A 26,080-nucleotide genomic window follows, 5' to 3' on the forward strand; every position below is an offset into this window, starting at 1 on the left:
AGAAAAAATCATGTCCAAATCTGTAGGCTTATTTTTGGGAAGGAAAAACATTAACAGACACAAAACTTATAGTGTCCATTTTACGTTTATATGCAATAAAACTGTGACTTTATCAGTCTTGAATCAATAATTGTTGTCATGAACACACGTTTTTAGAAATCTGCTGTCCATTCCCTCTGTTCTCCGAATGTGTGCCCGTGTGTGTAATTAGTGGGTGTGTGTAGGTGCGAAGACCATGTGTATAACTCTGTCTATTGGAATTTAAAACAAGAGTCTCTTTATCTCCCTGTGAAATTCTGATGTCAGGCCAGATCCCGAACTTGGCAGCCGCTCCATTCAGCTGGAACACATAAATGAGAAAAGTATCACAATTCACCCTAAAAGCACAGAAGATGACGCTCCCTTCAAGTTTTCCTTCGACTCTGCCGGCGCTCTATCTATAGCAGAACATTTTATCTCGCTCAGTCGGCTGTGCGGAAGGGGTGACTAATGCCGTGTGTGTCCGTGTCCAGCAAGGAAGGCTGAACTAGTTCTGGACAACAGCAACACTTGTGTTTTGGTGCAGGAAGTTTATAGACTACAGATGACTGATTGAAGCAGACAATTGAAGCAAACAGGGCCATATTAAATGTTTTGAAAACAAGTCTGATGTGTGTATGACAATACAGTGCATGTGGAAAGTATTCGCAGCACTTCACTTGTTCCACATTTTGTCAAGTTACAGCCGTATTCCACAATGGATTAAATTAATTTTTCACCTCAAAATTCTACAGTTTCTTCAGCATTGAAGGTCCCAATGAGCACAGTGACCTCCATCATCTGTAAATGGAAGATGTTTGAAACCACCAATAAGGCCTGTATGGTAGAGTGGCCAGACAGAAGCCATGCCTCAGTAAAAGTCACATGACAGCCTGCTTGGAGTTTGCCAAAAGGTACCTGAAGCACTCTTGGACCACGAGAAACAAAATTCTCTGGTATGATAAAACAAATATTGAACTCTCCAGCCTAAATGCCAAGCATCATGTCTGGAGGAAACCAGGCACTGCTCATCACCTGGCCAATACCATCCCTACAGAGAAGCAGCATGGTGGCAGCATCATGCTGTGGGGATGTTTCAGTAGGAACTGGAAGACTAGTCAGGGTCAAGGGAAAGATTAATGCAGATGAAAGATGAATGTACTGAGACATCCTTGATGATAACCTGCAGTCTGGACCTCAAAGGGTCATCTTCAAACAGGGCAACGACCCTAAACACACACCTAAAATAACAAAGGAGTGGCTTCAGGGCCACTCTGTGAATGTGCTTGAGTGGCCCAGCCAGAGCCCAGTGTTGAACCTGGCTGAACATCTCTGCTAATAAGTCTGAAAATGCCTGCGCACCCACACTCCCCATTCAACCTGATGGCACTTGAGAAAGTCTGCATAGAAGAATGGGAGAAGCTGCCCAAAAATAGGTCTGCCAAGCTTGTAGTGTCATACTCAGATAATTTGAGGTTCATGCTGCCAAGGGTACTTCAACAAGGTATTGACCAAAGGCTGTGAATACTTATGTAGATCTTATATATGATTTATTTAGAATAAATTTAAAGCATTATGGGATATCGTGTGTAGATTTTTGAGATGAAAAATTAATTTAATTTGTTGGACTGAGGCTGTGACATGACTCAATGTGGAACAAGTGAAGCGCTGTGAATACTTTCCAGATGCACATTATGACAGAAAGCTGTATGAATAGGAAATAAATTGTCTGTCTTTGTATGAAGGAGAAAGAAAATCTACTTACCACTATTTTCCTATTTTATTTATTTAGCATTAGCATGTATTTGTCTCCCAAATGCACTCATACACTCTATGGACTCACCCTGCCTAAGCTCACTTTAGGCTCCAATAAAAACAGTACACACAATTTATGCTTACTTGAACAAAGTAATCCCATTTAAATTGTATAATGAAAGCAAACAACCACTAAGAAAGTTGCACTAATTAAGCCACTGTAGCAAAAAGAATTATTCAGAGGGGAGGTAAAGTATGAAAAGGCCCCTTGTGTGAATTCACCTAGTCCTTTATGCTGCTTATTTTTCGTTTGCACCCCATTCATTAAAAAGTCACACCTCCTCTAGCAATTCATTTTCTTGAGTGTAATGTCAGACCGTGCTCTGCCATACTGGCTGGACTGCTGGGGAAGCAGTAAGAGAGAGGCTCCCAGGGTGCACGCTGTCCTCATGCTATTTACCCACAGACCAGAACCCCCTCTGAAGGCCAGGGGGAAGCCATGGCTGGGCCAGAGGCTATTAAAGCCCTGATGGCTTTTGACAGTAATTTCTTCATGAGTCCACAGCCCGCAGGGCCTGCCAGCAGTAAGATCGGGTGCCTCCTCTTGCCCATTAAAGCACACAAACTGTGCCCACAAATCACGCTCAATGGTATCTCTGTGCTCAGGGAGTGTGTTTGCACATATGCGAAAGAGAGAAGTGAGGAAGCACGACTAAGGAGAAGAGGAGGGGGGAACTGTGAGAAGGTCCTGGTAACTGGGCCAAAAGGTTTGGATGCCTTTCTTCAACTACTCCATCAGTTCAGGCAAAAGTCCAAGCCATCAGGGAAACATATTCGGAAAACCACACCTTGACGTGAAGCCAAATCATAAACTGTGTTTACATGCATTTGAGCCCAGGGGAGTAGAAACTACACAACAAAGCTCTAGCATTGTGTTGGTTATGGGACGGAGCTTCGGTAGCAGACATCTGGCTTGCTATAGGTTGATGCATTTGCTGGTACACCTGCAACTAGTATGGTGACCTTAACAGATTGTATGGTTGTTTGAGAAAAGCAAATGTTTTCGTGGGCATGGTGCTAACATCACCTTCAGGTTGACAAACCAGGAACATGGTTGGAAATTTAGAATTAGCAGATTGTATTTTAGTACATAGAGCATCACAGATGGCTGGAGCTAATCAAAAGGCGGTTTTTAAAATTATATATAGACAGGCTTGGTTGGATACTTTGTTTCTGGGAAACAGAAATCTAAATATCCTTACTACTTTAGGCCTGTTGCTTCAGATATAACTTTTCCTTTGCTGTGGATGGAGAGGGGACTTAAAAAGGCCGTAGGTTATCTATAGCTAATCCACCATCGGTTATAATCTCTCCTCTGGTTCCCCTGTGGTGTTAAAACCAGACCATTGGGTCGGATTATATCAAAGAAAGGAGAGCAATGTGCTAATCATAAATTAGAGGATAAGCCTGAGTGAGCAGGTCAGCCTGAGGTCAGCCGCTGAGCCCTATAGAGGATTGTATGTGTGAAAAGCCACAGCTTACCACTTAGCCTCAACATAATAAATAATCAGGCAGGAACAATGTACAGTAGTGTAAAGTGTCACGGCTGCTCTGAGCTCAGAGCTGTTTCTTAACAAAGAATCTATTGAAACTTTATTTTGACTCTTTGGGTTTACATTTAAGTATAGCATAATCAACCATACATGCGCGTGCACACAAACAGAAGCTCATATAATGCCCTTCTAATGGGCACTCATACTGTACAGAGCTGAGAATAGTCTATTTATCTGTCTTCAGTCAATATGACAAAACTGTAAAACAGTACCATCAATTTTTTTCAATTCTCCAACGTTGCCTTAGGGGAATTGGAAAACTGTCTTTAAATGGGATGATACACGACCTCTGCTATGTATGACTAATACTTGGCTCTTAAACACTGTGTCAACAAGGTGTTTTATTAAAGACACAGCAAGAAAAGACAAAATGGCAAAGACATTACAAGATTTATATAACGAGGGAAAATACAGAAGACTAATTGGATCCAAAGAAAGTCGCTGACCTGATTCCTCCTCTTTGACACATTAAGCAGACACAAGGAGCAAAATATATAAAAGAGTTCTTTATTTCTAGTAATCATGAATATATGCGAACATGTAGAATGTTGTTTATGATGCATCTTCCAAACATTCTTGCAAACTGCTTTACAAAGTACAGGAAAAGATGAAATAGGTCAGTACGTGAGAGATGGTAAGGTTATTGTAGCTGTGTAGGAAACGATCAGTATAAACACCTCGATATCATTAATACAAGAAGAAAAGTAAACTGGGGAGAAATGGGCACAAAAATGTAACATCAAACATGAAAACTTAGACAACTTTCAAAAGTACACTTTTTAGACACAAAAGGACACATACATTGTATGTGTTAAATATTTTTTGTTTTGTCAGGACATAAAAAGCTAACTACATAATTCACAGATTCAGCAGTCTGTTTAAATACCTCATTTCTACAAAGTGAATTTACATTTTTTTTTTTTAAAGTACAAAGTGCAAATACTATGGTTTCCATTTGCCGATTGGTGAGGGCGGATTCTCCAGATGAGAGGGGAAATCACTGTTGTAGGGCTTAGCCTTGCTTCTTTGAGGGATTCTAGGAAGAGGAAATTGAAGTTACTTCATTTGAATGTGCCCCTTTTTCAGAAATACACATTTTAAGGACTGCTTCAGTCAACACTACCGGAGACAATAACATTTCAGTTAGGCTGGAAATATGCAATGAAGGAAGAGTGTACTTACTAGTTTACTGGTTAAGCCTTCTCCTGGTATGGACCCTTTAGGATAAAAGAAACGTGACATGAATTTGAAGTATTATGGAGAAACTTTTGCAGAGTATAATTGTGCTGTGTAATTAAGCACTGCTGTTAGTGGATTCTGTTATTTGCAAGTACTGTAGCTAGGTGCTAGCTGGCTAATTATCACTTAAATGTTTTTAGTTGGTTAAAAACTATTGTTTTCCAGCTGACTCTGGTACAGCGTGCTGTAAAACATTATATTATGCCATTCAAGTGCTAATTAGACAACTTAGCTTACTCTTTTCAGGGGTGGGCAACTCCAGGCCTCGAGGGCCGGTGTCCTGCATGTTTTAGATATCACTCTGGGTCAGCACACCTGAATCACATGATTAGTTCATTACCAAGCCTCTGGAGAACTTCAGGACATGTTGAAGAGGTCATTTAGCCATTTGAATCAGCTGCGTTGGATCAATGACATATCTAAAACCTGCAGGCCCTCGAGGCCTGGAGTTGCCCACCCCGCTTTATGTCATCACTTGGCGTAGGTCACATGTTGCTGTTGGATTTTTGTTTTTGAAATGTGATTATAACTGCCCTTTGTGCATCACTTTGTCATATGGATGAACCCAAAATCTTTCTGGTGCCTCGTTGCCCCATTACTGGGCAATAACGTTTGGAGGAGAGGTTTAAAAAACTATGTAGCACAAATTTAGGGTGATTAGTTTACATTCATCTAACCTTCTTCCTTGGTCACCCCAAGGCAGCCCATGAGCTCCTGAAGAGACAGTGCTTTGTCATTGCTGATGTCGCAGTACTCCACGAACTTCTTAACACACTTCTTTGGCTTGGACTTCTTGCGCAGGAAGCGTTTGAAAGGCTTGATCTCCTTCTTTCCAATGTCCCCACTGGAGTTTTTGTCCAGCTGACTGAAATACCAGTGGACAACCCTCTCCTCCAGGGTGTGACTGGGGTCTGGCTCAGCCACCCTAAAGGTCAGGTACAAATCAGATTATCAGCAAGTAATCACATCTCTCTTTATGCAGCAACTAAAAAACAACTCAGTGAAATGCAGTCGCTCACTCTCAGTGGGGAAAAAAAGCTTTTCCCACTTTTCAGTGCACTCAAAATTGGTGAGTGGCATACATTTATGTGTTTGTGGTGAATGATTGAACCCACTGATCCATAACTAACCATAGCATGAATATACACACTTTGAAATGTCATACCTTCCCGCAGATGCTGGATCTGTGACAGCGTGCACCATGTCTGTCGACAGCGCGTCAAGAACACTTGTCAGGAACTCTGTTTTCTTAGCCCCGGGACAGCCTGGAAAATCAACCACAGATACATCGATGTGTGAAAGCAGGAATTATGCCCTTGTATGAAAGCGAGTGTGCAAACAAAGAGATTCTCTTGCAAAAAAAGCTTTGCAATAATGTTAAATGCTCTCATCATAGGTGGCCCAATAAATGTCTGGGGAGGGATGTCATGTAACAGCCGGCGTAGTTTTAATGTAGACGTCACATAAAAAGAGAAAAGAAACCCAGGACACTCGCAGTTGCTCCAATAAAGAATCAGAGCTCCCCTCCTGTGGAGGAGTGGAGGAAACCTGCCAATCATTGTGCAGTGTTTTTTCTTTCCACAGGTATAGGCATACCTGTTACTATTAACAAGATTTTACTAATTACTGAGGTGTTTGCTTTAAAGATATCCAAGCAGAGAGCAACAGACAAAATTTAGAACGCGATGTTCAACGTGTGGCGGGGTTACTCTATAAATGACTGACAGAGAATGGCAATATAATCAGACCATGAACCTATAGGGTGAAATGTGTCATTATCCACCCAGTAAAAACTAACAGTAAAGCATTATTGCATGCAGACTGATGGGAAAAAATTAAAATGAAGAACAACACTGGGTGAATGACCCTAATGACAGTAATTGTCTGTGAGCCCATTTTAAGGGTGAGGAGACCAAAGTTATTCCTTTAGAGCTGAAGGCTACAGAGACCTGAGGGATTCCAGCTCTTTTCTCCTTTCTCACAATCTTGTTTCCCTGCGCCGTTGGAGAAGAAGAAATTGTCCATAGTTTTCTGCTTTTTTTATGGCCCAGGCCTGCGGGGCCCGATTCTCCTGTGTTGGAGATAATAGCATGCTTTGCGTCTCTAACAGGTGGCGACCAGCATCGGCATAAACATCCAGCCTCTGCTCCACCTTTCAGGGCTTTAGCAGCTTGTACCGAGACCAAGGTTTTAAAAAGTCACATCCAAACTCTTCCGCGGTCTCCTTTACACGTTAAACAGACTTGTACTTAACTTTTAGTAGGCCCTCCCTGGCTCTTGCCCAGTAAAATATCTGACCCACCTGATAATAGCCAAAATGGTGCCTTGTGGACCTTCTTGTGGTAAATTAGTCTAGACAGTCAAATAATTGCACCCTCAGAAGGCAAAGTGTTTTTTTTATCTGGCTTCTAAATGAAGAGAGGTTCGTGGGATGCAGTGAGACTTGTTTGAGGCTCAGTGTTTTTCATGGAGAGCACCGGCGCTCTCTGTAATGCTGCAGGAATCTTAGCACGTCTGCAATTCATTCAGGGAGGGAAGCCATCATGTAATGTTTCAGTCGTTTCCTCTTAGCAGCAGTGCTTTCACTGTGGGGGTGGGACAGATCGGCTTCTGTATGTCTGGACACTGTTTAGCTGAAGGGAAGGACACGAATGTGCCTGCTGTCATTTGAGGGAAATTGTGTCTGGCCATTTTCCGTCCATTTCAAGGCTGCAGCAGTACACGGCTGCTGTCTTATTCCATAATAATTATAATTATGTAATACCAAAGTTTGACAGCTGCAGGACAGAATCAGGTTGAGAAAGCCTTCATGATTTCAATGTTTTTTCTTTTTGAAACGCAAAGAGCTGCACCACCATTCACAAGCCTCCATATATCTGCGGCCTGTAAAAAGTTGGCGTGTAAGTGCGTGTTTACATGTGTGTGCCTGTGCGTTACTGTCAGTAAGGAGCAGTGTTTTTGTACGGAGCCACATGGGGCTGAGCCCTGTCAGCACTCGCGGCCGCAGCTCCCAGCGCCTGCCCCAGTGCTGTCCCATGAGCCTGCTGCGGGGATAGAGTTAGCCAAATACTCAGCTTTACTTTCCTGGCTCTTCCTGGGCAAGTTGCTCCTTTCTCAAGTCTCGCCCCATAAACCTCTCAACACCAGCTCTTCAACAGCAAATGGGTTGCAGCAATGTGAAGGCAACGTTTATAATTATACCTGGATCGTACAGTAACACGGTTTACAGCCATTGACGCAATTGCTCATAAAGAAAACAAGATGCTACGTTTTTTTCTTCTTCTTCTTCTTCTTTTTTTTTTTACTGCATGAGCATACTGACTGATCAGGTGCAGATTTTTTTTGACAGGTTTAAAATTCGGTCTGTGCAACTTAACACATGCAGAGACATAATGTTTCAGTCTTAGGGTCTTTCTCACGGGATAGCGTCGCTGCTTTTTCTTCTTTTCTTTTTTTACCCCCATTGCCACCGCATACTTTCTGGAAAGCAAAAGATGAATAGCATTTGGTGGTCTACCAACCATTTATGTCTGTCTATGTCCCTCTGTTTTATATTAACTGTACAAGAATCATTGATGCTTGAGCAGAGACAGAGTGCTGCTCTCCTGCTAAACGCAGCACCTGCGAGCAGAGAGCTCAGCTCTGGCCTGGCGCACTCTTACATAAACAGTTGTGGAGAGGACTGGAACAGTGGTGGCTCTGTTCACATGCTGCTGGACTATTAACATGTTTACTAAACCACCAAAAAAAATTGCAAATTAGCCAAGCACCATTCATCTTTAAACTGTGATTTGGTTGTAGGCAGCGGTTGAACGCTGTATCTCTACTTCACCTATCTTTGGCTTAATGAGAGGTACAAGTTGTGCAGTTACGTGATGAGTAAAAAAAGCGAGTGCAGCCGAATGAAAGCTGGCGCATCTTTAAAAATGGTTTAGTCATCTCAGTGTGGTTTTGAATGTGAGTTTCATCACAGGGCAAGAAGATCATTTTAAGATCCACGTGCATACAACAACTTTAACTACAACTTGACTTATTTTTAATGTAATATCTCCCTTGCTTTAGGAAAACTGGACATGAGACAGTTTTCCAAATTTTACTAACCACGGCAGAAGTCTCCTTGAAAAGAGTCCTGCAGCTGCATTTTCCTTCCAAAGTGACACATGTAAGTCAGATACTTTTGGCAGGTTACCGAGACCTGATTCTGTTTAGCGTCTCCAGCAGAAAGTTGTTAGTTCAAGTCCTACTTCCAGCATGAAGAGAAAGTGAGGCAGCACCAAATCATGTTTTAACTTTGTCTACATATAGCAATAAATTAGCCAAATGTTTTAGCCTACGGAACATGAATGAACAACTTTTTTGTGCGCATGTGTGTGCTTGTGTGTAAAAACAGTGAATGATAGGATAATGTAACACATTAGCTAATTTAACTCTGAAAAACATCTTAAAAACCCCTCAGTGCTTAGGCCCAGTAATGTATTGGCAAGTAGTTTGTTTTCTAAATATGCCTAAAAATAATGAAATATGCAGTAATTTAATTAATATTTAGCCCTATATGTTTGTAAGTAACATTCACATACTATATGCACCCAGCACCAGCAGAGTTTCACCTGTAACTAAGTCCGCTACATGACCTCCACCCCCAAAGTGATCTTCTGCCCTCAATATAGTTATCTACACTGTTATCAATCCCATGATCACCACCTATCTCTGGCATCCAATTATCCATTATCACTCACCTCCCTGCTGTTTCACCTCTTTGCTTTCATCCCACTATGCTCCAGCTTCCATGTCACTCGAAGATGAATTCTCCCCCAATCTGTCCCTATCTCCCTGCTTATTGACCAACGAAGGGCAGGGTCTGGCAATCCTCAACTTTTTAACAAGCGTTTCCTTGACCAACAGCACTAATGATGGTTTTACACACACGCATAGTTGCACTGTTATCACAACCTTGGAAACGAGGCAGCAGTTAGAGGAAGGCTGCAGAGGAACATCCCCGTGTGGTCTGGACACAAAGAAAAAACAGAGACCGAGTCCAGTTTTGAAAAACTTACCTTGGAGATGTCTGCTTTTATAATGGTCCTTAGGTTTAGCTGGGTGGGCCCTAGCATTGCCATCACATTTTGGCTGTTCATACCTGTGACAGAAAATGCACCACGTAAAAAATAAATAAATACAAAATCTGTTCAATCAAGGGAAATGGGTGAAAGGGACTGTCAATAACAGTGAAACTATCTTTACTGTAAAGTCAGAGAGGACTCCCATGCTTTCCAATTACCCATTGCAGTTAAATCTTAGGGATAGAAATAACTGTTTTGTGGCAAATCCAGGGGCTGTGAAACACATCTAATAAGAGGGGAAGGATTTGGAGCTGGTATGAGGATAGAAATGGGAAGGGAGATAGAAGTGTGGGAGACAGGGAGCGTGGGACACAAGGAAGCTTTCACAGTCTCCGTCGCAGAGCCCAGATTGCTGCTGTGCAAGTGGGCCAAAAGCTGGCCTGGGACAATGAAGAAAATCCATGCTTCCATATGCGTGCTAATGTGCTGTCTGGCACTCTGCCTGGAGCCTTGTTAATTTGATACCCAGCCATGCTGCTCAATAAGAGTGTACCAGTTCTCCAGTCTGCCAGGCTCACTGACCTATGACCTGCCACTCACCAGACCACCGAGACACTCTGCGCCATCAGCAATGGAGATGTCCATGTGTGTTCTTAGACGTGCAATCTCACAAGTCTGACATTTATGCAGTTTTACAAATCCCTGATAGAAAACCTGTTTTTAATCTCTGAAATTTATTTTTTTTCTAAGAGCTTCTTTTCAGTATTTTCAAAGTTTGCAGGGTTGAGAGCCTGCAGATATTAAGACCTGTTGTAAGATAATTCCAAATCTAGTTTTAGAACATTTAATGCAGAAGATGCTTGCCAAAGGGCAAAATGCAAGGTCATCTAGTTGAGCAGATTCTCTTTCTTGTGACCTCTCTGCTCTGTTAAGCTTGGCTAATGATCACTTACCTGCTTTGTGTAGCAACTTTTTAGTTTGTTTCCCACACAGAACAAGGCAATAAATGCCAAGGATATTTGCACAGGGTAATTAAGTACCACACATAAAGGTGCAAATATCTGTATACCACGTTGTTTTTTTTGTAGGTGATATTTTGCCCACCTTGTAGAGGTCCCAGGTATGGGCCGTCCAGTATCCACAAGCACACACCAGCAGTAGCCAGTAGAGGGGTGGCATTGGACAGGCTTGTAAAGTCCTCCTTGGGCACAGTCTGGTACAAATACAGCGTCGTTCTTGTGCTGCCTTGCCTCTTCTTGGGCAGAAAGCTTCTCCTGGTCACATGACGAGGCTGGGAAAGATCAGAGGTTATATAGGAATCAGCAAAGGTATTAGCGTATTGGTCACAAGAACGTAAGCACACATGCATGTGGTCTATAACCTGAGCTTTTGTTTTGATGGTCTGGGTTGTGTGACTTGGCAAACACTCACTCCAGAGAGGCACATTTGATATGAACAAGAGGGTATGTTTGAAGTTTAAATTTGGACTTAGTCCTAACCAGATCTGGCAACCACATTTGGAATTATACAACGTGCATTATGGTTGAATTAATTTCTGTATAAAAGCAAAACGCATGCAGCTGCTCTCTCATTCCATTCTAACCATTGCTGCAAATCCCCGAGGAGGAGGAGGAAGAAGACAAAGGGGTGGAGGACGAGCGCTTGGAGACAGGGTGTGTAGACTGCTATATCAGCCCCCCATGGCACTGTTTACGGACATTAACGGGCTAATGACTAAGCACGGGCTCCCCGTGCCCCAAGTTAAGTAAATATTTGGACACTCAACTGCCCTTTGTGGATGTGTGTGACAGCGAGAGAAACAGACAGGACAAAGGCAGCACAGTGGTCAGTTGGGGCTATGCTGTCAAACACCCACACAGACCGACACATAGCTGCAGGATACTGTAAAGTACCACAGACCTATATGTTTATATGTTCAGAATTCCCCTGAAAAAGTGCACGTTCCTGTCTTTTATCCATACATACAGAAAATGAAGTGGCTTGATGGGATTTTACTGAGCCTCACCAGGATCTAATCAGACTTTTTTTTCCTGCACAGCAGCCGCATTAAACAGAGGAATGGAAGGAGAGCTCTTCTGGCCATGAGGGATTTTTATCTCTTCCTCTTTTCGGTGCTTGCCTCAAGGCTCGCAGGCTTCTGCAGGATTATGGATATCCCTTTTCTTTGTTTATTTTCATTAGAGATCTTTACCCACACAAAAGAGACCAAATGAAATGCCTCCCCACTTTCTCAACCAACTTTCTTCGCTCCAGTTGTTCCGTATGGGCTCTCTTTGTTGGAGCGGGTGGGGTTTTTTTTCACCCCAATACCCCAAAGAGCATGTGGTAATCAAAACCATCAATGCTGCATTTCTCAAGCTTTTTATTGGTTGTAAATTATGATAATGGGATTCACACAGAAATGCACACATGCACAGAAGTTTCTCGTCTCTAGGCCAGCCTAAAATACTATTGTTTGTTACGAAAAGCTGCACATTTCCGAGACAACTGAGCTTAACGCGCGTGTTTGTAAAAAGAGAGCAGGATTGACCAAGCCGACTGACAGAAAATCATCTGCCCGTGCCATGTGAGGATATTTACAGGAACGCTGCAATGAGAAGAACCACAGAGAAGCAGATCCTCAAAGCCTGACGCACTCCAACACCAAGATGTATTGGTTTCACAACCCGCCATCTGTCCTTAAAAGACAGGAACAGCCTCAAACCACGATTGCTCACACAAGCTGGAAAAACACAGCGGGCTTTCAGTTGAGGTTTGCAAACACCCGCTCGCCATCATTAAGTAAAAAGCGGCCTTTGAAAACTCACATGGTGCTCTGGTTCTATTGTTCTGTCGGCTGCGAACCTGCTCCGTCCACAGAGTGGGGTACTGGGAATTGCTATCTGAAAGAAATCACCAAGGCAGCTTCATTAGCTTCAGTCAAACACATGCTCGTAAATCATCTGAAGCAAACCAAAACTCACAGCCTGTAAAATGCACATGAAGGTTATCATATCTCAAACTGCTGCAGTGGATGCGGATAATAAATTGCATATGAAAGCTGTGACCAGAGTTATAGCATCAAAAGATGGGTGGGTAGGCTAGAATCTATTATTTATCAAATGATCGCATTAGCGTGACGCCGTAAAACGCTACTTTGCTCAAAAAATATATAAACTAGTTATAAAAGTGCTCAAATGCAGCAGCTTTCCATTCTTTATCTTTGAAGTAAAACGTGGGAAGCAACTTTTCTACATATATAAGTACCACATCCTCCTGCTACTGCATAGCTGCTGGTTATTTAACTGACAAGTTCAATATTTCTGGCAGATTTCGATAATACTAATTTAATGACTCATTTTCTTATGCTACTGTTGGACTATGCTTTAGAATGAAATATGCTTCACTTGCTGTATACAATACACAAGAAAAAAATTTTCATCATATCTCATCATTACAAAACAGTGTTTTACTATAACGTTTTCCACAGTGACCTTTTTGGAGCATGGTGCTGTAACTGACTCGGGCAGGCTCTTCTGCCCATTTAAGGGTTTTTTTCTTTTGAGTCAGTCAGCGGTATGTCAGTAAACACAGGCACAGGACCAAACATTTTTTACTCACAGTCTGATGAATAACAGCTCACCTTCTTCGTGTTCGGGAGGCTGAGGATCGATCACTAGGTCGGTGTCATCTGCATTTAGAATGGAGAATATTTGCAAGGAGACTACAATTACGAGAGTACGCTAGATTAGAGAACACTTGAACTATGTGAGATTTGCACATTGCCCGGTCAAGAAGGATGGAAGCAGAGTTAGAGGGATGAAAAATGACCAAGAGAGGCTGCACGTGTGCTGAAAACTGAAAGATGTGACTTGCAATATGAGAAAAGGAAAGCTAGGAATGTAGTGGTCACATATTCCAATGGTATCACGTCATGCAACGGAGGGAGATCACAGTGCTACAGAGGACAGATTTTGATCAATTATAGTAAATTAAGAGAGAATTAGGACTGATTGTCCCTGATGTTCTTCTTCAATCTTTCATTTCCTGCACTTGGATTAGGAAAGCTGTGCGGAGGTGGCGGCGGCGCAGAAGAGGGTTAAAATGCAGTAGCCAAGTTTCAGATGAACCAATTAACAGCGGGAGAACTGAGTATGTTTGTTTGGTCTCCGTTTGTTTGATTTGTGGTGAGAGACAGCGATGGAGGTTTTGGAGCGCTTCGGGTGAAACCATGGCTGTAGGTGTGGTTAACCTCAGAACTGGTCACTCCTCCTGCTTGAAGTAAAGCCCCATTAATGTATGAGTCAGAGAATCTCTAATGGTTGGCTCCACAAACAGGGATTAGGCTCAAATACATTTTCTTTAACAATGACTTTCCATGGCAAAGTCAAATACAGTTATGGCAGCCATTCATCTCCTCAAACACGTAAGGTGGATAAAAATACGTAGAGTCTGTGTGCAGTGTAAATAACTGAGGCAGACGTGTTATTACTCTGCTCACTTCAAGGATGGAAATGCCATTTCAAAAAGTGCATTTATGATTTGGATTTATGATAAACCACTAATGGCCTATCTTTACTTTGTGGCCTTTTACATGACTGTAACACCTCTTTAAGCATGTGCCAGGAAACCCCCGTGCTATTTGTGGTCATATGGCATTAGTTTTACTGCTGTTTGTCAGTCGTCAGCTGCATATGATTCCAGCATGTGAATTTGTTAAGTCAAGTAACAGAAATGGCTTTATTGCAAAATGCTAAGTGCACATCTCTTCCTACTTTAAGAAATGCTGCAAAGGCAGCTGTGAAATGGCTTCTTTTTTCTTTATTTTTTTTTACTGATGGGCTTTTGCTGAATCAAAATATTGATGCAATCACTGCTATTTTGAGCGCTGGCACACCACAAACCTACAGTTTATTCTGCTTTTCACCACCCTGTTTATCCAACCAGTTCAGATTGAACCACAACCAACCCCTCCACCTCTTTTCCTCCCTCTTTCCTTCTCCCACAATCCCACCTCCTCTCTCAAATTTTGCATTCCCACTTGATCTATGCGTAATGACTTGGCTGGGTTCAGACAGACGCTATACCCAAGACTGTTTACACAGAGAGAAAGAGAGAGACAGAGCGAGAGAGAGGCACAGACATGAATGTCACACTGACAGGAATAACCCATCTGACAAACACAAGTGGATGTGCACACACTTTCTCTCTCTCTCTCATGCAACCATGCACTGTCACATACAATCACATAATGAGTCAATCTGAATGAACCCAAATTGGACTCTTTGTGAGTCAAATCACAGCAGTTAAACAAATTGTCTCTTAAGAGATGAGAAAGCTATACAAATTTTGGAGCGCAGTCACAGGGAAGCTTAGTGGTTGTATATCTGGAAGAGGGAAGATGCTTGATGAGAGACACAGAAAAAGTAGACTTGAGTGTGAACATTTCGCTGTATCTTATGACACTGTGGCTGAAAAAGGAACCAAAATGGAGAGAGGTTAGTGAAGGAGAACTTAAGATAAGTCAGCGGTCCTCCGGTCTTGCTCCTGCTGCTTGCCTGGTAAAGACAACAAGCAAGTTATAGGCACCAAAGCTGCCAGTGGTGTGCAAAGTTTATCACACACTCTTAACTCAAGACTGCTTTTATATCAGCCTTCAGGCAGCTCGAACGTTCATGAATTGACAAAATATTAGTGAGGCAAGCCTAAACAGGCGACCTGTCTTGAACATCTCTGACAAAGATGAAGACAAATAGACAAAGGAACACACACACACATTCTCAGTGCCAGCGTTGATAGGTACATACATGCACACGAACAAACACAAAAGCAAACATGCATCGCCAAGGAGCCAGCGTGCCTATGAGGGGGAACTTTTCTTGAATTCTCACCTGATTTACCAGGCTCTCTTGTGGTTGTTTTCTCCTGCTTTGATCCTGAAAAGCAAAAGGCTCAAATTAACTAAACATTCACAACCGTGCTGCTGATTTTTCCTTTTTGACAGAGACAACAGATTGGAAATCTTTGGCACGCTTTAAGAATAAAATAGGCTGACACACGGTAACTCTTAACCCCCTACCCACTTTTATTAAAGCCACCTAATTTAAAAGTAACACGCTGCAAGTCAGCTGGAATGTGTTTTATGAAATATTTAGGCTTCATATCAGCTTACCCCCATACCCTAACCCTAACCCTGCCAAATGCAGCAGAAACACTGCTGCAGCAAATATTACTTCTGCAGGCTTCTTACTATTGAGACAGCAACAAACTACAAGGCAGCCCCTTAGATGCAAAGGGATTTGATATTTTTAAATTTCACCTTTACTTATACAATGGGAGAGACAGTGCGTCATCTTCAAGACTGACCTGTTTTAAATATGTTAAAACATACACGTCATATAATCAGCTAACTGGAAAAATACAACTAAAACTAAAAAGACAGTAACAATAACACATCATGAACAGGAACGGCCATCCAGTAATCTTTTCTCCTTTGTCCTTAGAATTTGTTTAAATTCCTTGAGTTCAGTTAAACTGCACAGCTTCAAATCCTGTTGCAATTTGCTCCAAGTATAAGGAGCATTGTAAGAAAATGCTTTTTCCCCAAGTTCTGTATGTGGTGAGGGAACAGTGAATGTAATAAAGGCTTGTGAGCGGAGGCTGTAATTACTCTGTTTAGGTGACATACAGGAAGTTAGATACAATGGTGGCAATTCAGTTATTGATTTATAAATGAAAATAGACCAATGTATAGTCTGTGTGTAGACAGTGAAGGTAAGTTAACCAAAGAGTATAGAGTACAATGGTGGGTACAAGTTTTACATCCTGTGATGAATCTCAAGAGGATAAACCACATCCAACATCTGTAAAGAGCTAACAGCAGTGTTCATAGTGTTTGGCAGATGCTACCCTCCAGTGACATTTACATTCCTCGCAGCTGAACTTCGTTTCTCAATTCTGCAGCACAGATTTTCTGCCAGGCTTATTTTTACTAACGCCCCATGCCTTGAGCAACACTCAGTCCTCGTATGGCCCTCGAACCCTCTGGCCGTCAGTCCACTCGCTGACCGCTTTCCCACAGGACTGAATGCTACACCCCCACACAAACATAAAATGCCATTTTATGCTGTGCTGACTTTGATTTATCATCATTGCTACACTGAATTACTGAAACCAAGTGTCATACGTCAAGCATATTACAAAATTAGATGCCAAGAGCTGAGAACTGCAAATCTGAAAAGACTTGGGTTTTACTGACCTTGGCATCGAGGTTTCTTATTGGCCACTGCTGAGCCACTGATTGGCCGGCCATTGGGGGTAACACACCAGCAGTATCCAGTGTAGCTATGGCACTGAACCTGCAATCAAAACAGCATACACACACAGAGTCAGTACAAGCTGCATTTGGAAACCCATCATGTTAGAATCAAATGAAATGAAAGAAGAGTTTTATTTGTGCGGAACAAATGAGAATTTTTAGAAAAATGTTGACTGTTGGTATGGTTGTTAGCTTTGGCTTGTGCAGTAAAGTTAATATAATTCATAGAATGTTGTTCGTTACCTCGCTGTACGTGCCATCAGGGTTGCAAACAGGCACAAAGACCTGTGGGAAGAGCTTCTTGGCCTGCTGCTCTGTGTACTTCTTCTCTGCTACACATCTGGATGTATCTGAGGAGCATCACAAATCAGCAAAATCACTAGACACGCTATTTTCTTATGGTCCACAACTATGTAAGCAACATACTTAAAAAGTCAGAAGAAGATGTCGAATTTTACAGACGATGAAGAATAGAAGAAACATGCAGGGAGAGAGCAGCGACGGAGGGGGAAACAATTCAAGACATTTCGGAAGCAGCAGATACTTGTGTGGCTGGGAATAGAACCAACACCCCCACTCTTATTAGGACAAGTCAGGCAAGCCTGCACACCGCCTGGTGGTAAAGCCATTACTGAGCGAGACAGCTCATGCTGCTCTTGTAAGAACATTCCAGTCACCCAAGAAAAGGGCTGATGCACGGGGAAAACCTGACCCTTCCTTAATGTCTGAGTCTGCCTCACTCTCCTCTAAAAACCTCGACCGTCTGAGAGGTTCAGCCAAGGTTGTCCTCTCAAACTCAGCAACTTTTCATCCAAGTGTGCCTCCAGTTTTTGCACATCCCTCAAACCAGTCTTCCAAAGCTGCTTTATCTCACCTGGCCAGCAGCAGCAGCTGTACAAATGAGTATGATGGTAACTCAGTGTAATGCAGTAGCTACTGCAAAGTGCTGGATGGGCTTCAAATCGCACTGAAACAATAATTAATGCCAAGTTTAAAAACATTCACCAGTTTGATGGCAGTCTTGTTGCCAGCATGGCTTCTAGGTAGATTAGCCATGTGAGGTGGGATGTGCACTGCTTTCTCTTACTCTAGTGTGCACCCTTTGTGTGTGTGCGTTTTGCTGACTGGTGAGGAGAGCAGGCAAGATGCTGGATGCTCTGGAGGGAGGAAAATAGTGAATTGAGGAGCTCTAAAGTTAGCTGCAGTGGAAAACCCCAAAACCATCATCCTTCTCCAGGGGGCTCTGACCAAAAAGCTGACTGGAAAAAATGACAGGACACTTGAATCATCCTAGCACAGTGATAGAAAACAAATGTGGTGCCACTCTCACCATCTGCACAATCCCATCTCTGTGCTTTTAGGCAAGGCGAGACCTCCGGTTTATTTCGGGTGCTGTTGCTGTGTCTATACTCCGCCCCCCGCCCCCCCTATCCAGAAGCAGTAGGGGGGTCCAAACTCTTATAGACCCGATGTTATTGACGCATACAATACGACTTTCATGGACCCTCGTGCCTTTCAGCTTCCTGGCTGGAATCCTCTATTCTGCGTCCCGGCACTGTCCGCCACATCCAGATGTCCGCTTAGAGACGTTGCCATGGAAACCCAGCACGGGCATAAAATTGTGGAATGCTTTTCCATCATATGACACCTCTTTTTAAGCAAACTTTTTTGCTCACATTCCCTGTATTAGAGGTCTAATGTAATGCGGTAAGAATGGGTCATTGTCCCCAGTCTACAGAGCGATGAACTAGCAGTATAGAGTGAGCCTGTGGGGCAGGGGTGAAAGGGTTCGGGGCTGAAGAACTGGGGTGTATGGGTTCTTCTTCCTTCCTTCAACGACTAACAATGAGAGAGTGTGTGAGCTTCCTGACCTCACAGGCTCTCCTTCCCTTTCCCTCTCTTCAACTTATCATATATATAAAGCTTTACATCCAGGATGATGAAATCTTTGTCACGATTTGTCAAGATATTTCTGCAATTTCCATAAATGAGGAAATCACTCATGTAATCAAAATAATTCATGATTTGTCAAATTAATGATGCGTCTCTCATCACACAAATGGTGTGAAATTATAAAACCACGCAGGCAGCAGTAAGCCCCCACTTCTACAGTGTCAAACCCACTTGTCCTCCCACCACTCAAAGAATCAATTATGCTGAAATGAATTTAACCCACAAGTTTCTACTGTGACCCCCCTCTGTGCATTTGAGAGCATCAGGCGGCGATGAAGCGTGACTCATGACCTGACCTTTGCATGGCCCTCGGCTGACCTCCAGCTGGGAGTCGCGGCACTTGGCTCGGAGGTACTCGCAGCGCGATGTGAAGGTCCTGCCATCGGAGGCGCACAGGGGCTTGCGAGGAGCTCCGCTGCATTCCATGTTGCAATCCTTATCCTGATCCACCCGCAGGAACTGCACAAGTGAGAAGGGAGGAGATAAGCAGAGAAATCAGTTGCTAAATGAGCCATTTCTGGGAATAAGTGTACTCTGCACCAAAACATTTTAATCTGCACACCAACAGGTAGGAGTTTTGAGGAATTTAGGAAGGCTGGGAGCTGGTGCTGGTGGAGCAAAATGTATTTTTGTGAAAACAAGCTACAACAGAAAAAAAAAAGCCTATTATTAAAAATCAAGTGCAAGAAGACACTGATAATCTGTACAAGACAGACACAAAGATGGGGCAGTGTTGCTGCAAATCTGCAAAGGTGCAGCTGTGCTTTGTCTTTGTCTAAAGGGCTAAAGAGGACTTGACTAACACTTCCTCTTTTCTTTGTCTGTGCCAACACCTGCACAGGTATTCACCTGGAATCACTGCTAAGGATGTTTTACTCAGCCATGAAAAGAGGAACAAGGACAGGAGAATCCAGGCTCAACGCATCGGATCACCTGTGTCAATGCCACCATTGTATCTGCCACCACGGTATGAAACTCCCTCGCCAGGCCACACAATGGGGCCGTGGTGGTGGAAAAGGTGGGGGGTGGCAACAAGCTGTGACGGCTACAATGAATTAAAAGACAGCGAATGGGTACCTGAATAAACTAGATGTCAGCGGGGTTTGTGCTGCTACAGTGTGAGCGGCTTCATAAAGTTTGCATGATTCATTCACTTTGGGCAGACTGAAAAAAACCCAAAAAACAAACAAACTTGATACTCATGCAGATGCAGGTGCACTTTCAGTCAGTCTTATCCACAGAGAAATACCTCGGTGAACTTTTGTCTCCTCTTTTAATAGAAATAATTGCACATATGAGACACTGTTGTTTTGTTCTAATTTTCCTAGATTCACAAACACCCCAAAAATCTCTGCATGTCATCTATTATACGGCAGACAGATAGACAGACAAGTGGGAACTTTCATCCACTCCCACTTATCAATCTGTGGCAAAAACCGTTTGCTAAAAAGGCTGTGGTAATGCCAAAGACAAAATTTGTTGTGTCTGACATCTTACAAATATACTGAGGAGGAGGAGGGGCAACTCCCCCTCCCCACCCCCCGCATTCTGACAGGCAGAGCTGCAGGGCTGCATGCACCTGGAAGAGGGTTAACAGGTAAGGTAAAGTTGCCCTGGGCCAGTGGGAGGGAGGGGTGGGGGGGGAGGTAACACAGATACACTCTGTCAACCATGCTCATAAATCTCCCAATGGGTAGATCAGAGATGGTAGGCCCGTTCAAACACACTAGAAGAAGGAGCTGTGAGGGGGAAGATGAATGTGTTGGAATGAATCAAAGATTTTCGAAGGGTAAGTATAAAACTGTCACGAGGAAGACAAGAAGCTTTATACAGTGTCACAATGTAGATGGAGATGATTTCTGGGGCTACATTCATTTATAGTCTGTTGTTCTGAAATAAACAAGAGGTCTTACTCTTACTGTCTGTAATAACATGTCACAAATCATCAAACAGTTATCCTTTTAAGGCAGAACTGGGGAAATTATCCATTATATGTTTGCTCTCTCTAATTGATACCTGATCAATATAGAACACTTTGCTGTGACTCCAAGCTCTGATGTTCTTAAGATATTTAAAAGTAGAATGGGAGGCAGAACCTTCAGCGTTCAGGCCCCTCTTCTGTCAAATAAGCTCCCACTTTGGATCCCTTTCTACTTTTAAGATCAAGCTTAAAACTTTTCTTTTTGATAAATCCTATAGTTACGGCTGGATCTGGTGACCCTGAACCCTTTCTTAGTTATGCTGCTCTAGGGCTAGACTCCTGGGGGCTTCCAATGATGCATTGAACATTTCCTCCTCTCTCACATCTTCTAACTCTGTTTATACACCACTTTGCATTTAATCATCAGTTATTCTCAATCTCTGGCACTCTTCCACAGCGTGTCTTTTGTCTTGTCTTCCTCCCCTTATCCCCAACCAGTTGTGGCAGATGGCTGCCTGGTTCTGCCGCAGATTTCTTCTTGCTGAAAAGGACTTTTTCCTTCCCAATGTTGCCAAGTGCTTGCTAATGGAGAGTTGGTGTGATTGTTGGAGTTTTCTCTCCACCATGAGGTGATGGTTGTTATAATTTGGTGCTATATGAATGAAACTGAATTTAATTGATCTGTGCAGAAGATTCCTGTTCATAAAATATTAGTGAAATCAAGATTGAATTTGAAACAAACATCTGCACTTTTTGTCTTCAACTAAACACTTAAGATGTTCTATTTTTGGTTGCTTATGTATTTGGCTCGCTCTTGATAAACACAAGATCTTACATGTCCTGCCCCCACTCCCTCATTGCATCTCTCAGCTGTTTGAATTATTTGCATCATTGCATTTAACTGACAGAGTCCCATTAGTACAATCCTCCCTTCCTTCTGTTCCTCTTCTCTCCAGTGCTACTAGCTTCACACACAGGTAAGGAGGGCATACGTATTCAACACAGAAAGTCTCTCATAGCTCCCCCTTCACATTCAGACAGTTCTGAAGCCAATTACTACACTGATGGTGTCTTAGAGCATCCAACCCCACTTGGTGGTGACTGTCCAGCACTTGCCACAGCCAATGTACTGCCACTACACCAGCATTAGCCCCTGCCAGCCAGCAGACTGACATCGCAAACAGAGTCATTCAGCGGCTCAGCATCCTGCTAGAAGTCTGCTCTCCAGCACACACAGCATAGTGCCAAGCTCCAGCAAGTTTACAGTGAAGCTCCAAGAACGCAGCATGGAAAAACACAGTTGAAATCATGAAATCAGCCACCCATGAAATCAACCACCCAGACTCAGTTTCAGACATCCGAGTATTTATTTCTAAGTCGTTTCAAAGTTGGCCACACTGAAGGAAGTACAAAAAAATAAGATGTGAAAGTGAGGGAGAGGAAGAAACTTTGGAGACTAATGGTGCTTTGAGGGCTTCTTCCTCCTGTGTCCACCTAATTGTAGTTAGCTCTCTGCTACAGATCTCTGTGTGTTTTTTGCCTGTGGTGATGGATGGGTGAGGCTGAGGCAGAGCCCCGACACTCCCCTGATGTCTCATTCCAGCCTCTCTGAGTCGACACCATCATCCTGCACAGGAACATGGTGGAGAGTGATGGATGGCCTCTGCTTCAGCTACATGCGGCACAGACTTCCACCCTGAATTATCATAAAAGGAGACTCGTGCAAGTCTGAACACGCATTTTGACTCAAATCAATTTATTGCTCAAATCCCACTCCCGTCTACTTGCAGACATCTGGCGCTCACTTTCTCTGTTTGCCTTTCTCTTTATTTGGCCTCTCTCATGATTTTTTCCTTTTGTTCTTTGTGGGATCTCTCTTGGAAGATGCTTTTTGCATCTGCTCTAATAATACAGGAGGTTGGCAAAAGAACAAGAGACAGGCAAGAGAGGGCGAGGCGGGTGGAGTGTAAGGGAAATTTTTTTTTTCTAAGATCAACCAGCATACAAATCAAATCCTATTACCTCCCCCTGGCTCGACGGCATTGTGGGATTGAATGGGGTATGGAGGAGGCGAACCTCCAGCAGAGAGCGCATTGTAGGCTGATAAGAGCCTTCTGGGCTGGGAGGCCCCTGCTTCCAGCGCCTTGAGAGGCCCCTCACACCACAGCCTCACAGGGTCAATGGGGGCCCCAGCTGAGAGCTGTGGCAAACGTGTTAAATGCCCTTGCCGGGAGTTTCCTGTGTGGATGCTAGGATGCAAAGGGAATCATTAGTTTCCAGCATGGTGGAAAGGGAAGAAAGTGTCAGCCTTTAACCAGCCTACTAACTCAATCAAAGGAAAAAGGCATTTAATTGCTTTGAAAGATGTTAAAAAGAAAAGGAGGTGTCGCAAAAGGCCAGTGATAGTCATGTGATAAAGAAACCCGCCTCTTTGAGCAGGTGGAAAATTTTAGGAAAGCACTTGGGGGGCAACAGGGCCCATGTTAGATCAAGATTTCTACATAAAGATTTGAAAATGAGGCAGCCACTATTCTGTGTGCCCTCATCTTCTCACACACTATTTCATATTTCCATAAACAATGGAAAAAATTGGTCTCATGAATAACCCTGGGCAAATATCTCATATATTTAACTGCCTGTCTGACCTCAAATATGGACAAAATATAACATGAAGACATTTTCTTTTAACTAGTAATGGTCTCTCCTGTATATGTTAGACAATAAGCCATTAATCACTTGCAACCTTCTTTGTATAAGAAAGTTTCATGTGTTATTCCACTAAAGACAGTCTGATTAGCCCGTGTTGGGAGGTACGGCACACAATATGAAACAAAATTAAACTGAGGCACGCAACAAAGTAGAGAAGTTTCTCGTTCTTACACTCGTCTCCAGAGCACAGCAGATAATGTGTCATATCCAAACAACCACAAACACAGCTACACCTGTGTAACCTTTCTATTAAATGACAGTAAATGGTATCAACCATGGCACAAATAGAGAAACGCTCCTCACACTAATTATCTGTAGCCTTGGTCTGTGTGTGTGTTTGTGTGTATCAACTCAGTGAAGCATCTGCTCAGTACAACACTTCCTCCCACATTCCACAACTCTGTAGTGCCGTCAGGCAGAAAGGATCTCCGACCCTTCACCTGAAGGTTAACAACTCATGGCCATTTGTTTCCAATTGGATACCGAGGCATCTTCTCCAGAACCATAAATACTGGTGCTGGGAGAGGTGGCTGTCACATCAGCCTCTAAATCAAAAGGGGGAGCCTCTGACAATGCACATTCCACTCTCTATTAAGTGTCCTTTAGCACTGTACCTGCACTTGATCATGGCCATGAAATTCCCCAGAAGATGCACTTTCTGTCAGAGTTTAATGTAAGATGGAGAGGATGCTGCTGTAAACAATGCCATGTGCTTTAATGCAGAAGATCCCGGCAGCTCAGCCTCTGAAGAGCAACTAGAACAACAGGAGCAAACCAGACAGAAAGGCAGCAGAGCCGAGAAGCTGGCAGGCAGGTTACAGCAGCAAAACCAAACCTGCAAAGGATCTGCTGCACACCCACCAACTGCTTACAAACCTGTAGCCTTTGCTGTGCCAACACTCTGTAAGCTGTGGCGCTCAGTTTACATGACTGACAAAAAACACAGAGCCATTTTCTCAGTGCACAGCTCTAGTTGATGCTCTCTTGAGCTCTAAAATGGATTTCTGCCTCATATAAAACATCCGACTAATACAGCCCACTTCTTTTAGAGCAAGATAACCTCAGACTCAGACTTCGGTGTAAGAATGTGGCACAGTGTAGTAGTAATTGACTTCAAATGCGTCATTATAGGTATTGACTATTTTATTATTTCAGATTCTTAGACTAAATAGATCACAAGAAGCTTGACTTTTAAGAAAAGGGTGCGTAGGAACTATTTCTTTTATATTAAAAAATACTTTCCAGATTGTGAATTTTGGAATTTTATTCATAGAAAGCACAAGCACATCCTTTCCCTTTAAAACAACTTTTACTCATGAAATTGAATGACATTCATTCCGGGAGTTAAGTGCCTCCTCATACCTTGAGAGCGGAGAACTTCTGAACGCCTCCAGCGCACTGTAGACAGAGGAAGACCAGCAGTGGACAGATGCGCATCCTGACGCAGCGTGGTAATATACTCTCCAAATTACGCACGGTCCAAAATCGTGTTGGCAGGAGTTCACCTAGGCGCAAAACTGTCTATGGGAGAAGTCAAAAATTGTTTAAAATCCGCACCAGTCCTTTCGAAGAAGTCACTGGGGGTCGGTGGTGTATTTCACGTCGTTTCCTTGGTTTCGTCTGCCAGCCCGTTTGTGTAGACACGCTCCTTATTTCTGGCAGTCCGATAAACCCCCCCGTGTCCCTGACCTTTTCCCCTCCCACGGTGTCTCTTTCTCCCTCTCTTTAACTCAACTTCGTTTCTCCACACCCCCTTTTCTGCTACACTTGATTCTGTGGACTAGATCCCTTATCGGATGCAGGCGGGTCCCCTAGTCAGTCAGGTAGGCGTAAGCTTACGCCGTCAGCTGCTGGTAGTCAAACACGTCAGGTATTCTTTTCTTTCACGCAAGAAAGTGGTGTGAGGATGCTCAACCCCAGTGAAGAGAAAACACAGGAAGGGGTCAGAAAGTGTCTGCTAGGTGGATCAGCAAATACATTTTCGTTCTGGTGGACGCATACGCAATCACATTCAATTTTTTGATTATACGGCTATATACAATTCTCAAAACAAAGTTAGACAAGCCCCTGAGTTTCACACAATACAGATTAAAAAAACAAGGGGCGCCTAGAATAACAGATATTTAGGCAAACCATTAAACCATTCTCAGCTTTGTAACTATATGCTGTATGAGCACGAATCAGTTTGCAGTTTCTTCCCAATAACTCTCCATTCGCCGAGTCCACGGCCACTAGTGCAACGTTTCAGAGCGTCCCATTACGACTATAACGCCACCTAACGGTAGATGATAGTCTTCACAGCCTGCTCGATACACTTCATATGGTCAAATAGCTGTCGGGGATTTCGAAATTCTACACAGTCAGTTCTGACTTTTGCGTTTGTCAGAACTCCGCGTACTGTGTTTTCCACAAGTTTATTTTATTCTCCACTAGAAAAATTAGGCTGAGTTTTCAACATACATTTTTTTTGTGCAAGAATCAAAGAAACGTGACA

At 43.1% G+C, this 26,080-nt stretch overlaps 1 protein-coding gene across 3 annotated transcripts; it reads right to left on the reverse strand.

Moving 5' to 3' along the window:
• Positions 1-3,872: 3,872 nt before the first annotated feature.
• On the reverse strand, positions 3,873-25,572 carry smoc2 (SPARC related modular calcium binding 2). 3 transcript variants are annotated; one of them, XM_026190562.1, is made up of 13 exons: positions 24,949-25,570; positions 19,253-19,415; positions 17,247-17,353; positions 16,944-17,043; positions 15,577-15,621; positions 13,329-13,409; positions 12,514-12,588; positions 10,790-10,976; positions 9,680-9,762; positions 5,791-5,890; positions 5,303-5,550; positions 4,569-4,603; positions 3,873-4,422 (listed from the first exon to the last, which is right to left on the reverse strand). In XM_026190562.1, exons 1-13 carry the CDS (start codon positions 25,021-25,023, stop codon positions 4,399-4,401), a joined length of 1,323 nt encoding a protein of 440 aa, XP_026046347.1. In that variant the 5' UTR covers positions 25,024-25,570; the 3' UTR covers positions 3,873-4,398. The 3 variants fall into 3 exon arrangements, with proteins under 3 accessions (XP_026046347.1, XP_026046344.1, XP_026046345.1); XM_026190559.1 differs by having other exon boundaries at positions 13,329-13,376; positions 24,949-25,569; XM_026190560.1 differs by lacking the exons at positions 3,873-4,422; positions 4,569-4,603 and having other exon boundaries at positions 5,298-5,550; positions 13,329-13,376; positions 24,949-25,572.
• Positions 25,573-26,080: the final 508 nt, after the last annotated feature.

Source organism: Astatotilapia calliptera, chromosome 13, assembly GCF_900246225.1.
Source record: "Astatotilapia calliptera chromosome 13, fAstCal1.2, whole genome shotgun sequence".
Classification (NCBI taxonomy): domain Eukaryota; kingdom Metazoa; phylum Chordata; class Actinopteri; order Cichliformes; family Cichlidae; genus Astatotilapia; species Astatotilapia calliptera.